At 43.8% G+C, this 16,085-nt stretch overlaps 1 protein-coding gene across 2 annotated transcripts in view; it reads right to left on the bottom strand.

Moving 5' to 3' along the window:
- Positions 1–16,085, bottom strand: part of LOC144830473 (ATP-dependent 6-phosphofructokinase, muscle type-like) — a 409,256-nt gene that overhangs the window by 156,035 nt on the left and 237,136 nt on the right. For both annotated transcript variants that reach the window (XM_078688915.1, XM_078688914.1), the window contains exons 7-8: positions 8,791–8,835; positions 273–381 (exon numbers count right to left, since the gene is read on the bottom strand). In XM_078688915.1, coding sequence (XP_078545041.1) covers positions 273–381; positions 8,791–8,835 — 154 coding nt within the window. The remainder of the gene's footprint in view (positions 1–272; positions 382–8,790; positions 8,836–16,085) is intronic.

The raw sequence follows: 16,085 nt of genomic DNA, 5'->3' as shown, positions 1-16,085 counted from the left end.
GCAGGATTATTACACCGCCCATTCAGAATGAATACAATTTGAAGATCTTCCTTTTAAGCCCAAGGAACCAACGTTATCATATTTTTTATAAAGGTCTTTGCTTTAATTTCTTTTTACATAAGTTGTTTATTTGACACATGATATCCCTTCTCCAGCCCTGAATAGCAATTAATGTACACATTTACTTCATCACAATGTTACAGAGACAATAATGGAAATGTCATACTAGGAGTACAGATACAATGATCACATTTAATAATATGCATTGATACCTCAAGAAGCCTTCGGCACAAGTGTTCCTCCCACTCTACTTCAGGTGGAGATTCAGGAATGAAAACCCAATCGGCTCCACAGGCCAGAGCTGTCACCAGAGCTAAATATCTGCAAATATGAAACAGTGCCACATTCAAAACAGATTCATGTCACTAAAGAGAGGCTCAAATATGACACACAACACCACATGAGTTTATTTTCCTTCACAACAAGCTATGGGATTCTATTGATTAAATTCTGGATTATAGGTCTAAAAAGTAAAGGTGCAGAATATGTTAGCAAGGGATTTCAAGAGAATACCTCAAATGAGGAGCCTCTGAAAGCCAATAAGGTCCAGCACACTACCATTGTCAACTCTGTCTCTCTGCATAACTCTCTACTTCTGCTCTCTTCCATCATGGATTAATGTCATTGCAAGGTTGAATGGCTATCTGGTGGCCACAATCTGGGTTTGTCATCTGGCATAGGGTGGTGAAAGTGAACAGAAATGCTCCAGCAGTGATGCCAGCTTCCTCATCCACTGGGTTGTTTGGAAGACTAGATCCCTACTCATCTTTGACGCAAACACAACTGAGTATCCCAGAGTTCTGTCCACACATGACAGAGGGAAGTTCAGCACTCAGTGCAGTCAATGAACAAAGAAATGAGACAGGGCATATCGTCTGGGGGCTTTTTTTGCAAGGAATACAAAGTATGTTCTTCACGTCAGTTATATTATTATACTCACTGATTGCATTTTAACTTACTGTTCTCCTTCTTGGGCTTACATTATTTTGAGTGGTAGAACAACAAGCAATGATTGCACAAATGTTCTAAAACCGAGTATTGGGGCCAGATGTACGACCTGTTTTTGCGGCCGCAAACGGGAGATCCTCCCGTTTGCAGACACAAAAAGGATAACAGCATGTACAAATGCTATTTTGCGAGTTACTGACTTACAAAATAGCATTTGCGACTCTCGTAATTAGGAAGGGCCATCCCTTCCTAATTGTGAGTCAACATGCTATGTACCAATGCTTTGCGGCCGCATTTGCGTCCACAAAATACTCGCAGTTTACCACCTACTTCAAGTTTTGTGAGTTATGGGACCACTGTCTGCCCTTAAAAAAATGAAACTGAAAAGTTTTATTTTCCTTTTTTAAATGCATCCCGTTTTCCTTTAAGGAAAACGGTCTGCATTTAAAATACTGCTTTATTAAAAAAGCAGTTCCAGACATGGTGATCTACTGACCCCAGCAGGCCACCATCCCTGGGAGGGCTGGCATTCCCAATGGGCTCACAAATTGCGAGAGGCTCATTAATTTTAATGAGCCTCGCAATTTGCGACCCCATTAGGAATCGCAAAACAGTGTAATAACATTGTTTTACATTTCATTTAGTGCCTCGCAATTTGCGACTTGCAATGAGTCGCAAATTGCGAGGCGCTAAATGAAAGGGTTGTACATCTGGCCCTTTGTCTTCAAAAATGTAAATATCTAGAAAAGAGTGTGCAGAAAATTCTACTACACTTTCTTTCAATTATTTGAAGTCTGTGGATCAAACTCAGTGTGTCTCTAGCTATACACAAAGAGCAGACCACATGCTCTCCTTGATCTATAGCTCGGATACCCTGACAGAAGTAAAAGATACATGGAATGAATTTGGACTGACCACTTCCACATCAAGCTTGTATTAACTTCCTTTCTGAATCTCACATTAGAATTGAAATTGGAAATTGGTTGATTGGGGTGTGTCCATTTCCAAGCTTCTCAGAACCCTGATGAGCCTTAATAGAAATAGATACATAGGTCTGGAATATTTGTGTGTGTCATACAACCTGTAAAGCTTGCAAAGTTTATGAATTCACTGACCAAAGCTGTGCACGTCCCTAATTATGACACTGTCATGTAAAACAGAATGCACATCTTTGGTTGCTGAAACTTACAATTAAATGAAGGTAGCTGGTCCTATAGTTGTATTGCCTGATGTTAGGAATTCAAATGAAACCTGAAATTTAGAATCAAAAATGCTACTAAATCTACATGCATCGCCGGGAAATATTTGGATTTTCTGCACTAATCACAACCAAAGATGGTATTACAGTTAATGTATCTCAACCACAGCATAAATGCCAGTTGGTCTCTGAAAAAGACAGGCATGTGATGAAGTCCTTAGAGCTGCTCTACAAATATCAAGCTTAGAAAGGAAAATGCTTCTTACCAGTATGCATCTGTTCTTGGCATGTAGAGCTGCAGATTCACACACTATGCATAGATCGCCATCTGGTTTTGGGCCCGGATGTTTGCAGTTTGTTATTGTCTTGGAACAACTCTTTGGAAGTCATGAGAAAGGTGACTCCTCCTTTGGACAATAGTGCGCATGGGCATCGACTCCATCTTCAGATTGTTTTTTCGTCAAGAAGGGAAATGATGGAGTTTCGTGAGAACAGAAAGAGATGTCCATGTATGTTGTATCTAATTAAGATAATACTGGAACAGATAAAGGTAGCCGGGAGGGATGGGCGGGCGGGTGTGAATCTGCAGCTCTACATGCCAAGAACAGATGCATACTGGTAAGTAGCATTTTCCATTCGAGGCATATGAACTGCAGATCACACACTGTGCATAGATTGCATAGCAGTACTGTCCCTTTAGCGGCGACCACCAGTACCTGTAGTAGTAGTCTGAAATAGTGTTTTGAGTACAGCCTGGCCCACACTAGATTGTTGTTTTGCTTGCACATGTACACAATAGTGTTTTGTGAATATGTGCAGTGTAGACCATATAGCTGCTTTGCAGATATCATCTAATGGAATGTTTCTTAGAAAAGCCATGGAAGCCCCTATTTTGCGAATGGAATGAGCTTTATGGGAATAGAAAGTGTACGTTTTACTTTGTGATAGAAAATCTGTATACATTTGACGATCCACCTTGCAATTCCAGACTTTGATATGGGATTGCCTCTATGTGGTGGTGAGAAGGAAACAAAAAGTTGTTTTGTTTTGCGATAAGGTTTTGTTCCATCAATGTAGTAGAGAAGTGCTCGTTTTACGTCTAGTGTATGAAGAACTCTTTCTGCAACTGTTTGTGGTTGCGAGAAGAATACTGGCAACTCTACAGAATGGTTGAGATGGAAGGGAGCAATAACTTTTGGAAGGAATTTGGGATTTGTTCTGAGAACCACTTTGTTATGATAAAGTTGTAAAAATGGTTCTTGAATATTTAGTGCCTGTAGCTCACTGACTCTTCCGAGCGATGTGAAAGCGACAAGGAAAGCGACTTTCCATGTAAGAAATTGTAGCTCACATTTATGGAGAGGTTCAAATGGAGGAGCCATTAACCTAGTGAGGACGATGTTTAGATTCCACACTGGAGAGGATGGTACTCTGGCAGGAATTATTCTTTTGAGGCCTTCCATAAATGCTTTAACGGCAGGTACCCTGAATAATGATAGATGCTGTCTATTTTGCAGATAAGCTACTATGGCAGCAATATGTAATCTGATTGATGTGTATGCTAGATTACATCTTTGAAGATGTAGTAGGTAACATATGATGTGTTGAATAGATGCATCTAGAGGATCGATTGTGTTATTGGTACAGTATATTACAAATCTTTAGCACTTGGCTGCATAGCAGATTTTAGTGGTGGGACGTCTAGCTTCTTTGATGACATTCATACAATCAGGTGGAAGATTCAGATAACCAAATTCTAGGACTTCAGGAGGCAGATCACCAGGTTGAGCTTTGCTGGATCTGGGTGTCTGATCTCTCCATGGTTCTGTGTTAAGAGTTGTGGGGAGAGATGTAGTTTTTGGTGCAGGACTACTGATAGTTCCAGCAAGGTTGTGTACCAAGGTTGTCTGGCCCATGTTGAAGCAACTAAGATCAGTGTTAGTGACTGTTGTTGCAGCTTGCATACCACTAGTGGAATGAGTGGGAGAGGCGTAAAAGCATATGCAAATCTGCCTGACCAATTCATCCATATCGCATTGCCTTCAGACAATGGGTGTGGATATCTGACGGCAAAGCTTTGGCATTTTGTGTTTAAATGTGTGGCGAAGAGATCTATCTCTGGATGTCCCCACATTTAAAAAATGGTTGGAGGACTTGTGGATCAAATTCCCACTCGTGAATCTGTTGTGCCTGATGACTTAACAGATCTGCCATCTGATTCTGTATTCCTGGAAGATGTTGGGCTAAAAGGAATATGTTTTGAGGAATTGCCCATCTCCATGTGCTCTGTGCTAGTTGAGAGATCTGCAGAGGATGCGTTCCCCCCTTGTTTTTGTAGATAATACATCGCTGTTATGTTGTTCGCCCGGACTAAAACATCTTTGTTTGATACGTGTTTCTGGAATGTTTTTAATGCCAGAAATATTGCTAGTAACTCCAAATGATTGCTGTGGTGTCCACCTGCCCTGTATGGTGTGATGTAGTAGATGAGCTCCCCAGCAGGTGAGCGATGTGTCTGCTTTTAACACGATTTGTGGAACCGGCTCTAGGAATGGTCGCCCTTTGGAAAGGTTTATGGTGTTCCACCACTGCAGAGAGTGATGTGTGCGGCCGTCCACCAACACCAGATCTGTTAACTGACCGTGAGCTTGGTTCCACTGAGGTGTTAAGCATTCCTGTAAGCGGCGCATTTGCAGTCTTGCGTAAGGTACTATGAATATGCAAGAGGCCCTATCATCCCTATTAGTTGTATAAACACTAGAGCTGGCAGTGAGTGTTGCGGTTGGAATTTTGTTATAAGCGCCTGCATACTCTCTATCCTGGCTGGATTGGGATATGCAAGGCCTCTTGAGGTGTCTATTGTGGCACCTAGATATTGTTGGATGTGGGATGGTTGGAGCTGAGACTTCCCGAGATTTATTGTAAACCCTAAGTCGTGAAGTAGTTGGATTGTGGTGTGTGTGTGATTTACACACTGGGCATGTGACCTAGCTTTTATGAGCCAGTCATCCAAGTATTGGGAAGACATGAATCTGTTGTCTTCTTAAGTGGGTTGCTCCCACTGTCAGACATTTTGTGACTACTCTGGGTGCTGTGGTACCTCCGAATGGGAGAACTTTGAATTGATAATGCTGACCGTCCACTACAAACTGAAGATATTTCCTGTGAGCAGGGTGAATGGGAATGTGGAAGTAGGCGTCCTTGAGATCTAAAGTGGCAAGGAAATCACCTTGTTTGAGTAGGGGAAGGACCTATTGAAGAGTGACCATGTGAAAATGGTCTGATTGTATGTATAGGTTTAATGGTCTGAGGTCTAAGATGGGCCTCAGGGTTCCATCCTTCTTTAGGATCAGAAAGTACAGGGAGTAAGCTCCTGTGTTTTGATGGTGAAGGGGAACTGGTTCTATTGCATGTTTGTGCAGTAGGAAAAGCACCTCTTTTTTTAGAAGCGTTAAATGTTCTGTTGACTTTGGACGCTGTTTGGGTGGTATGTTGGGGGGAGTGGCAGTGAGCTCCAGGCAATAACCGCATTGGATGATTTGTCTCACCGACCTGTCCGTGGTGATATTGTTGCAGACAGGTAGGAACTGGGTTAATCTTCCCCCGACTGGAGTCTGATAGTCCGGGGGAGCGGCGGTAAATCATTGTTTGGAGGTGGTGGCAGTATGGGTATTGGTAGTCTTGCCTCTACCTTTGCTGTATTGCCCCTGTAGCCTCCTCTGTAACAACCTCTGGTAGAGGAGGTTGGTGTGGGACTTTTATATGAAGTCGAGGCATTATCGGTGTAAAAGCCTCTAGAGATGCCCCTATAAGAGGAGCGCGAAAGGAACTTCTGGGAGCTTGTGATTGCAAGGCTCACATTGATTTGGCGGTATCAGTATCTTTTTTCATCTTCTCTAAAGATGAATCCACTGTAGGTCCAAATAAGTGTTCTTAGTCAAAGGGTTGGTTCAGTATGGTAGTCTGAACTTCAGGTTTAAACCCTGATATCCTTAGCCAGGCATGTCTGCGTAAAAGGACACTGGAATTTATGGCTCAGGAGGCAGTATCTGCGGCATCTAGAGCACACCGAATGGAAGTATTGGTTACTAGTTTACCTTCCTGTATGAGATCAGGGGCTCTTGTTTTATATTTATCTGGAAGGTGTTGTAGTAGGGTCTCTGGCTCGTCATAGTGCGCCCTATGGTACCTAGCCAGTTAAGCTTGGGTGTTAGCAATCCTCCATATGTTGGCTGCTTGTGACGCTGTTCTTTTGGCAGGTGCGTCCAAGAGTTTTGACTCTTTGTCAGGTGGTGGAGCATCGCTTGAGGTTTGAGAGTGTGCCCTTTTTCTGGCGTTTGAAACAACCAAGGAATCCAAGGGAAGCTGTCACTTAATGTATGCAGAGGCAGTTGGGGCAGCCTTGTATTTCTTTTCTATTCTAGGATTAATGACTCTAGCCCTTACGGGGTCTTTAAAGACTTCAGGAGCATGTTTAATTACCCCTTTTAAAATTGGTAGAATGGAGGTGGACCTTTGAGATGTTGCAAAAGGGTCCATGAGGAAGTCTTCTTCTATGGGGTCTGTATGTAAATTTACCCCGTGGTATTGTGCAGCCCTGTGTATTAGTTCAGTGAAACCTATAGTGTCCTCTGGAGGGGATGGTCTAGATGGGTAGACATCCTCTTGTGGTACATTAGGAACATCTGGTGTGCCACTATTTTGCCATGGTTCATTTGGGATGTAATGACTAGGTTTCCCTAGAGGTTCATTATCCCCTTCGTCACCAGTGGTATTATCATCATCTGGAGGTGGAGGAGATTCTGTTGGTACTGGAGATGGAACAGGAGAAATGTATTGTGGAGGAGGAGGTGTAGAAGGAACCCTTAAAGGGGAAGTAGCAATGTCTTTCTTCTTAGCAGGAACTGGAGGTGGTATAGGTTTGTCCATTTTCCTTTTGTTGGAGGGACTAATCCTAAAATGACCTGTTTCTGGGTCTATTTCCAGAGTTTTTTGTGTAGGATCTGGTCAAAAAAGCTCCTCCTCTGAAGTATGGTGTCCGAATGCTTGTGTGGCACAGTTTTTGGAGTTGTTTTATGCTCCTTTGGGTTGGAATCAGGAGCTTTGGTGGGTTCCGAAGGTTTGGTTGGAGTTTTTGGAACCGGTTGCTTGGTCGGCTCCGATGATTTTTTCGGATCGGAGGAGTGTGTGCCAGATGTTTTTGAAACTGGTTGTTTTTTTGGTTTTGACCGTTTGTTAGGATCCGAAGGTTGATTAGTGGTTTTCAGAACCAATGGCTTCCTTGGTTCCGAGGATTTTTTCGGACCCGAAGGTTCAGTGTCTTTTGGTTTCGGTGCCGAATACGCCGATGTGGAACCAGGTTTCGGCGAGGACGAAGACAATGGTTTCTGTTGCTCTTTTGTCAGTGCCAAGGATGTGGTTTTGGCACCGACGGCAGGCTGGCTCTATCCCGAATGGCCTGAAGGCTTATGTGTAGACTTCTTTGCCGGGCCCGAAGGCGGGCGTGGGAAGTTTGATCCCGGTGTGCACCTAGGCCCGACGGTGAAGGTGTTACCAAAGCCTTTGAATGGGTGGGTGGGGGGGAGGGGTCGACGTCAGTATTTACGACCCGGGGTGATGTCTTCGACGTCGGATTCCTCGGCTTCGGAGGTGCTGAAGGTGCCTTCTTCCATCCACTCCTACTCCGGCACATCGATGCCTTCCTGGAAGATGTCGTCTGGTATCGATGTCGATGATCGAGCCATGCTTCTTCAAGCTTGACGATCTCTGATGGTTTTCTTGGAGCGGAAAGAGGCACAAGCGGGACAGTCTTTGGCCTCGTGCTGAGGTGAAAGGGAGAAGTTACACACCTCATGAAGATCGGCGTGTGGAATCTTGGATCCACATTGAGGATACTTTTTGAAGGGAGTCCTTTCCATGAGCCAAGAAGGCCTAATGGTGCAGTTAGGCCCAAAGGCCTGCTTCGACGACGGGAACCGAAGTAGAAGCTTGTAGAGATGCGCGTCAAAAGGGAAAACACGATCGAAAATAATACCGAAGAAGGGTAAGGATTGCGCGTCAAAAGTTAAATCGGTAACGATACTGAACTGGAACGCGTCAAACACATCCGAGCCAGATGGCGGAAAAAAACAATCTGAGGATGGAGTCGATGCCCATGTGCGCTATTGTCCAAAGGAGGAGTCACCTATCTCGTGACTTCCAAAGACTTGTTCCAGGACAATAACAAACTGCAAGCATCCGGGCCCAACACCAGATGGCGATCTATGCATAATAGTGTGTGATCTGCAGCTCATATGCCTCGAACACAAACTTTTACCAACCAGAAAACCAAGAAAGACAAGGCCTCATCCTAGATTTAAAGCAAGTTTTCAGATCCAAGGCTGTTAGCTTTATCTGACAGTACCTCTGTTTCATACCTAGAATAATATTGTGAGAGATTAGAAACAGCCTGAACAACAGAATTAAGTGAAACACAAAAAACAGAACATCATCAGGATAATCATGATCCTGTCAGTGCCAAACGACTCCAGTTCAGAAAAATCCAGAGTATAAATAACTAATAATGAAGGAAAAGTATCACCTACCCGCAGTGACGACCCATCACCTCCAGCACAAATGTCCTCTGGTGGCTGCAAAGATCACAACAGGGCACAAATGTTTAGAGGCAGTATGGAGAACATGCGTCATCAGTCATACATACCAATTTCAGAAGTACCCGGAAAACCCAGCGTAATCAGTCTTTGTGCAGTATAACAACAAAACAAACAAACAATGGCAATGTCAATAGGCCTGGCTTTAAAGGAATGTTGTATGGTAATGTGAAGCATTGCAGATAGATAGCATGATAATGCATATGCATGTGTGTGGAAGCAAAAAATTGTAGAAAAATACAGGTGTGGATTAAAAGGTTAAATGACAATTGCACTGTCAAGCCAGACCTAAAACTCCATATAGGTTAATGACTGCCCTCCTCCCATCTATGCTGCTGCCAGAGAAAAACGCCTTAAATTATCTCGTTTAAGACATTTTAAGCATCACAATGTCATGTGTGTGCCCCTGCTAGTTTAAGCTCAGGTAGCTGGATAAATAAGCAAAATGATCACAGCTGTTTGGAGGACAAGCACTTATTTTGTGGAAGCCAGTCAGTCAAAAAGTATGTTTATTTAGATCATAATCTTTAAACAAGTGCAAAGGGATAGTTACTGCTTTAAAATATTCTACAACGAAACCGAAAAAAGTAAATACAGATACAAATCTTACACAATAAATTTAAAATCTTCCACACGCTGGGTACATTTCTTAAAAACAAATACCAATAAAATATCGCTTTCTTAGAATAATCCTTAATTATTAATACATTAAAACAACCATTTCTCTTAGACAAGCTATATAATTCATTATTTTAAAATTTCTAAAATGTACTCCTCTCATATTGGGATCTCTGTACTACCTTCATATAACTCCCTAGAGCAATTGCAATTTCGATGGAAGGCATTTCCGTGAGAAGTTGGAGCGCCTGAGCCCGTGTCCTTATAGCGTATTTTAAAAATATTGGGCGCAGCCATAATTTACGCTGTTCTAATATATTTAGACAGTCCAACAGGATGTGCACTAGATCCCCTTTAGTGCCCAAGCTGCACTTGCAGCACCCTTTGTAGTCTAACATTTTCAATTTAGTTTCTTTATTTATCACCCATGGATTAATCCCAATCCGCATCCTTAGAATCTCCTGTCTATACCAGCGATTTGGTAAGATATCCTAATAAGGAAACCAGTTTTCTTTTGACCAAGAGTACATCATAAAATCTACAGATTTTTTCTTAGCCAGGTATTCCATATCGGAACTTCTAGAGATTTCTTGCCCATTATATTTCAGGACGCTCTTAGTACAAACTAATTGTTGCGATTCGTCGCACATCTCCACCTTTAGGCCCTCACAAGCCTGTACCATTTTTTTCTTACATGTTTTTGCCCATTTCAAGTTACTAAATTGGATCTCTTTCCTACACCATTGTGCCTCTTTTTGGCTTTTTACATCTTCCAAGCGTTTCCAGAATCTGATCACTGCCGTTTGTACTTATACCCCCCAGGACTTTGTTCCTAATTCAGTTCAAATTGCTTGGACCATTGATGATGGTGGGAGGGATAAAAGGGTTTTCAGGCATTTCCCTTCCTCCAGGTCCCAGACTCCCTTACCGCTCAAATAAAGGATTTCTACGCCATAGAGGACTTGCGGGGGTATCATTGCACTGAAAGCCTTTAGTAACGGACGGTGAGACATATCCCCGTAGTCCTGGTTAAACATTTTTAAACCAGCAATTGATGTGTGTGCTTTCGCTTTTTGGGGTTCCAGGTGAGTGTGCCAATTTAGTGTCTTATCGAACCACATCCCTAGGTAACGGTATTCGTTAACCGATTCCAATTTAAGATCCCCTAAGAACCAATTGAACTCAATGGGCTTTTCCCAAAACATAAAATCTTTGTCTTGTCTAAGTTTACTGTTAAACATTTCCTTGCACAGTAATCGCTAAAAGATTTCCACTTTCTTTGGAGGCCTGACTCAGTCTGGTCTACTATAACCAGATCGTCCGCATATAGTAGACAAGGCACCTTTTTTCCATCCATTTTTGGGCTTGCACTGCCCTCAACAGGCAGGGAGATCAGCCAAAATATAGAGAATAACTGTGGGGCAAGGACGCAGCCCTGTCTCAGGCCATTTGCGATAGGTATTTTTGGCGTTAATGACCCCTCAGTATCCCTAATTACCTGAGCCCAATTACCTTGGTGTAATTCTTTTATTATAACCAGCAGGTCTTTTGGTATATTTTTCTTAATTAGAGTTTCCCATAGGCAATCCCGGTCCACTGAATCGAACGCTGCCCGGAAGTCAACGAAGCAACAGCAAAGCTTGCGATTTTGTTCTGTTGACTTCCTCGCCATTGCCCATAGTGCAAAGCAGTGGTCTATCGTGTAAAGACCCTCTCTGAATCCTCCCTGTTCTACGGGTATGATTGAAAACTTGTCGGCCCAAGCATTTAATCTATTCAACTCAATTTTTGAGAAAACCTCTCCTATATCTAGGAGGTTAATCAATCTGTAATTTTGAGGTGCATCCATACTACCGTTTTTATGGATTGGCCTGATTACAGCGCCCTTCCAATTCAATGGCATTGTGCCTTCTACTAATATTATTTGGAACATCTGAGAGAGGAATCTTGCCCACCACTTTAACTTTGACTTTAGTATTAATGCAGGCAGATTGTCCGGCCCTGCCGCACGAGTTAGCTTCAATTTCTTTATTGTTTTTTCTACTTGCAGTTCGTTGAAATCTAATTTGAGTTCTTCTGATATTTCCTGCCACAGATGGGGCCCTATAACTCCTTGGGGAGCTCGAGCCTCATACAAATCCCTCAAGTATTTCTCCCAAGCTGCCTCACTAACGACACATTTCATTTCTCAGTCTGTTGGGGCGGAAGCTGCTTTTACCAGTTTCCAGAATTGTCTTAAGTTTTTATCTTTAATTGATTCTAACAAATTTGCCCAACATTTCTCTTTGTATGACCTTTTTGCATCAGTAACCATTTTTTTTAACTCAACTTTCAGCTTAATTAAGTGTTTTTGTCTCTCTTGGTTGAAATTTTTCCTTTGGCTTCTTGATGCTGACCGTATCTCCCTTTTTTTAGATTGGTAGTCGATAGAGAACCATTTCAGTCGGTTTACTGGGGTTCTTGTACCCTTTCTTTTATCATTTTTAAGATCTATCCTGAGGCACTGAGCTACTTGGGTTATCTTCTCCAAAAACCATTCCAAGTTTTTACTTCCGAGGTCTCCTAGTTCGACCTTAAGTTGAAAGGACTTTAATTTTCCCAGGTACTCCTCTGTTAATCTTGTCGTCGCACGTTTGGGGTATTCCACTTCTTGTGGGATCACTTTCTCTCTGGGCTCCCTTCTTCCCCCGTCTATCGTTAATTGCAGTGGCTTGTGATCACTAGTTTCACTTTGGTGTAGCTTGAAGTCCCGTACTAGAGGGAAATTCCAGGCTAACATAAAGACGTAATCAATTGGACAGTTTTGTAAACCTATTTTGAATGTCTTCTCTGCCGGGCAATCAGTTTTAACTCTGCCATTTAGGCAAAAGAGACCCCTCCCCCTAAAAAGTTTACTAGTTCCATATCCTGTCTCGAGGGATCACATGCTGGGAAGGTGGCATGATTAATTCCGTATGCATCCAACAGTTCTCTATTCCAGAGATCTACCTTCTTTGGGTATAGCTTATGGTTGAAATCCCCCATAATTAGCAGTACATCTGTAGCATATTTTTCTAGTAAGGAATCTATGTCTTCTTTGAAATTCCCCATCTCAGTTACATACTCTGCCACATTATCCCACTGCATATATACATTTATAACAGTCACCATTTCGTATTTCTTATCTAAGATCAGTAGGTCTAAACTACAAGCCAATAGCCATTTACATTTCACCTTTAGGGGAGTTACATCTCTTAATACTTTTGTTGAAACCAGAGTCATTATTCCCCCCGAAGGGCGGCCAAATCTTTTTTTCCTGGCCGGTCGATTTAGTTGCAGGTAACCCTCGATGGTTGGGGTGTCGTCGCACATCCAGGTCTCTTGTAGGCAGGCAATTTCCACTGTATTTACTATCTTCTTTATATACTCTTGTTTTATCTCATTGCCTAAGCCATTTACATTCCGTGATAAGAGACTTAGACTGTGCGACACCCCACCATCCTATTCTACCTCACTTAGACCGCCATCCTCAGCCCTTCCCTCCATGTACTTCTCGGAAAGTTCTCCCGGGTAGCTTCTTTGGCTCCAATTACCCCAAGAGTCATCATTTACTGTATTATTTACCACTATGTTCAGGCGGCTACCATCTTCTTCATTATCTCTTAGTAGCTTCACCTGTCTCCTCCCTAGACCTGCATGGCATTTTAGGAAACTACTTCCCAAGTGTATTTTTCCCATTACTTCCCTCTCTGGGATTACCCTTATTCCCACTTGGGATATCTCATCAGCTGCTTTTATAATTGCCATTTTTACCAGGTTCGAGTGAAGTAGTACTTTTGTTATTTCCTTGCCAATTGTTTTTTCTATGAAGCCCACCTGTCTCAGGTCTTTTGTGCCAATCCCACCAGACTTGTGCATTTTGAAAAGGAAGTCAAAATCTGTGCCCTATTTAGAGGGTTAATTTTCCTCAGCTTCTTTCCCCTTTGGCCCGATTGCACTGGTTCCAGGTACACCCATTTGTTATTATCCACCTTTAATACTGTCTTGGGGGTTTCTGATTTTAACTGTCTGCCCTTTACCCACCCTGGGGGCCTCATTATGCTTTCCCCTCCTACTATCTCTTGAAGTTGTGATGATTCATCAGAGTTACTCTGCCTCTGGTGGTTTTGGGTTTGTCCCCCTGAGGGATGGTTTGCTCTCAGATTTATACATTTGATTTTTGGAGGTTTCTCATTTAATCCCTTACAACTCTAGCTCTTCCTATGTACATTTAGGGTGTTTCTTTTACTCTCTACTTGCAGTGGTCTCGTGGGTACATAGGTCTGGGCGAGGCATTTAGGCTTAGCTGTTCCTCCGCCTCCGTATCCTCCCTTTTTCCCTTATGTGATGTTTTAGGAGATGTTTTAGGGGTCCGCTTCTTGCATGGCCTGCTTTTTGTATGGGCCCTTACAAATTTACACCGCCTTTTTATCAGCATTGGGCGTTTGGATATATATATATACATTATCCAATGCCTCTGCAGATTCACTCACTATGCTTTGTTCTGTGGGCTGGGGAGTAACCAATGGACTAAGCATGTGCGGCATTTGACCCTTAATTCCCACCAGCACATCTTCAATCTTTTTTAAGGACAATTTTTGTGATTTTAAAACACCATTATTCATCAATGTTACTTCTAAGATTCCCTGGAGGGTTTTCTGTAACATCAATAGTAAGTCCATTATGGAGGATGTGGGTGCAGCAGATAGGTCCGAGTCCTGGGCGTAGTGTGCCTCCGCGGTGGCTTGAATTCCTGTTCTAGTAACGACCTGCTGGATTCTGTCATTTTGCCCATTTAAGTGTTGCAGTTCTTGGTTACTTGAAGCCCCCAAACAAAACTTGTGCTCTGACTTTCGTTTCCCAATTGCCCTACATTCTCTGAGATTTGTAGGGAGAAAAGTTTTGGGGAAGATGAAAGGCGTGGTGCTGCTATTTGTTGGTTTTGGGACAGGAGGGAGAGGTTTATTAGCAGGGGATCCCCCATATCTTTCTCCATCTGATTCACCTCCTTTGCCCCCGAGTTTTTTTCGTTCTCGGCCTGGTGCTCCTCCTCAGTTTCCAAATTTATTACAAGCGACTCTGTAACTTTATAGTGTTTCCCTACAAAGTCCTTTATTGATTTAGAAGCTACCGTGCTATCTTTCCTGATAGAAGTTGAAGTGCCACCCTTCGTGGCTTGTGGGACTTGTTTTGTGGCCCTTTTATCATTCCTCTTCTTTCGTCGTCCCTTACTGTTCTCCTCGGGGGAGACCTGGCTTTCCTGGCTCTCTTCCAATTTCCTTGAACCCTCCATTAGCTCATTCCTCCCCAGACTTTCTTCCAAAGCTTCCTTGCGTAGTTTTAGCTTTCTTTTCGGGGCCATCTTCCTTTGATTTAGGGCTATTTTTGTCTCAGGTATTAGTGCAGTTATCCCCTGTATACTCCCAGTTCGCAGTTTGTTTATAATTAAACAGGGTGGTGGATTACTATAAATGTGGTAATTCTTTTACTCATACATTCACTTACCTCTGTTGTGCCGTTTTCCGTTTGCCCGCCAGCCAGGTTTGCCGCACTTTTGAGACACTTTTACTGGACTCTGGCCAAGTAATCACTCTTTGCTCTTCTTTCAGACTGGGGTGGGTCAGCCACTCGGGGTCTGCTTTCCTTCCCTTCCCCTTATGTGGCCAACTCCCTGGCTCCCAGCTGTACCTTTAGATTCTTTATTCCTTCGTGCGCTTATACGGGGTGCAAGGCTGCTGGCCTACAGTTCTGAGGGGTTTTATTACCCCGGGCGTGATTACAGTTTATATGCCCACTGCTTAGCAGCTACCTTGCAACTGTAGCGCGTCTGCTTCTCCCCCCCCTGCCGCCCGAACCGATATGCTGGGCTCGTTAGCTCAGGCGATGCAGGCGGTTCCAGGCAGGCACTGGGGCTCCGGACGCTCTTGGGGGCTAGAGGGGGTTTGCTCTTCGTGGGCTTCTCACGGGCTTCTTCCGAGTTTTCCGCTTTACTGCAGCCGTTTCGCTGCTGTACTTGGTCTCCAAAACGCTCCGCGCTGGTAGCTCTGTGATCTGCTACCGGGGCTGCGCACATCCTCACTGGTCCACCCCTTTCGGCTCTCAACTCTCCTCACACGTTGCTGGCGTCTGGCGGCTCGGAAACAACAACAGAGGCAAAAAGCTCACTGTGGAAGGGAAGCGCCACTCACCTCGACCGGGCGGCGCCCGAGCAGGGACTCGATACACGCTAACACTCCTGCGTCCCTGATGACCAGGACTTCTCCTTTCTTTTTCCCCCTGCAGGAAGCCGACAGACCGGCAGGGTCGTGCACTGACCCGGAAACGGATCCCTACGACCCCAGAGGACCCGGAAGGCCGGAACCGGAAGTGACCTCCTGTGTACCCGGAAGTCCCGCCCCCAAGAGCAGCCCGAGAGACAGAAAAGCCGGCAACAACAGGAGGAGACTCTCCCAAGCAGCGGACTCGTGGCAGGAGACGGCGCGTGGAGAACTGGAGGCGGAAAGCGGAAGGAGTGTGAGAAGCGAAGAGGAGGAAGCTGAGGACGTCTGGACCGAGGAGTGGTGGAGTCCTCAGGAGGTGGCTGGAGAGCGGCC

The sequence above is a fragment of the Lissotriton helveticus genome, chromosome 1_1 (genome assembly GCF_964261635.1).
Source record: "Lissotriton helveticus chromosome 1_1, aLisHel1.1, whole genome shotgun sequence".
NCBI classification, from domain to species: Eukaryota; Metazoa; Chordata; class Amphibia; order Caudata; family Salamandridae; genus Lissotriton; species Lissotriton helveticus.
Note: the sequence above shows the minus strand (reverse complement) of the source record. Positions and strands in the feature narration are given on the sequence as shown.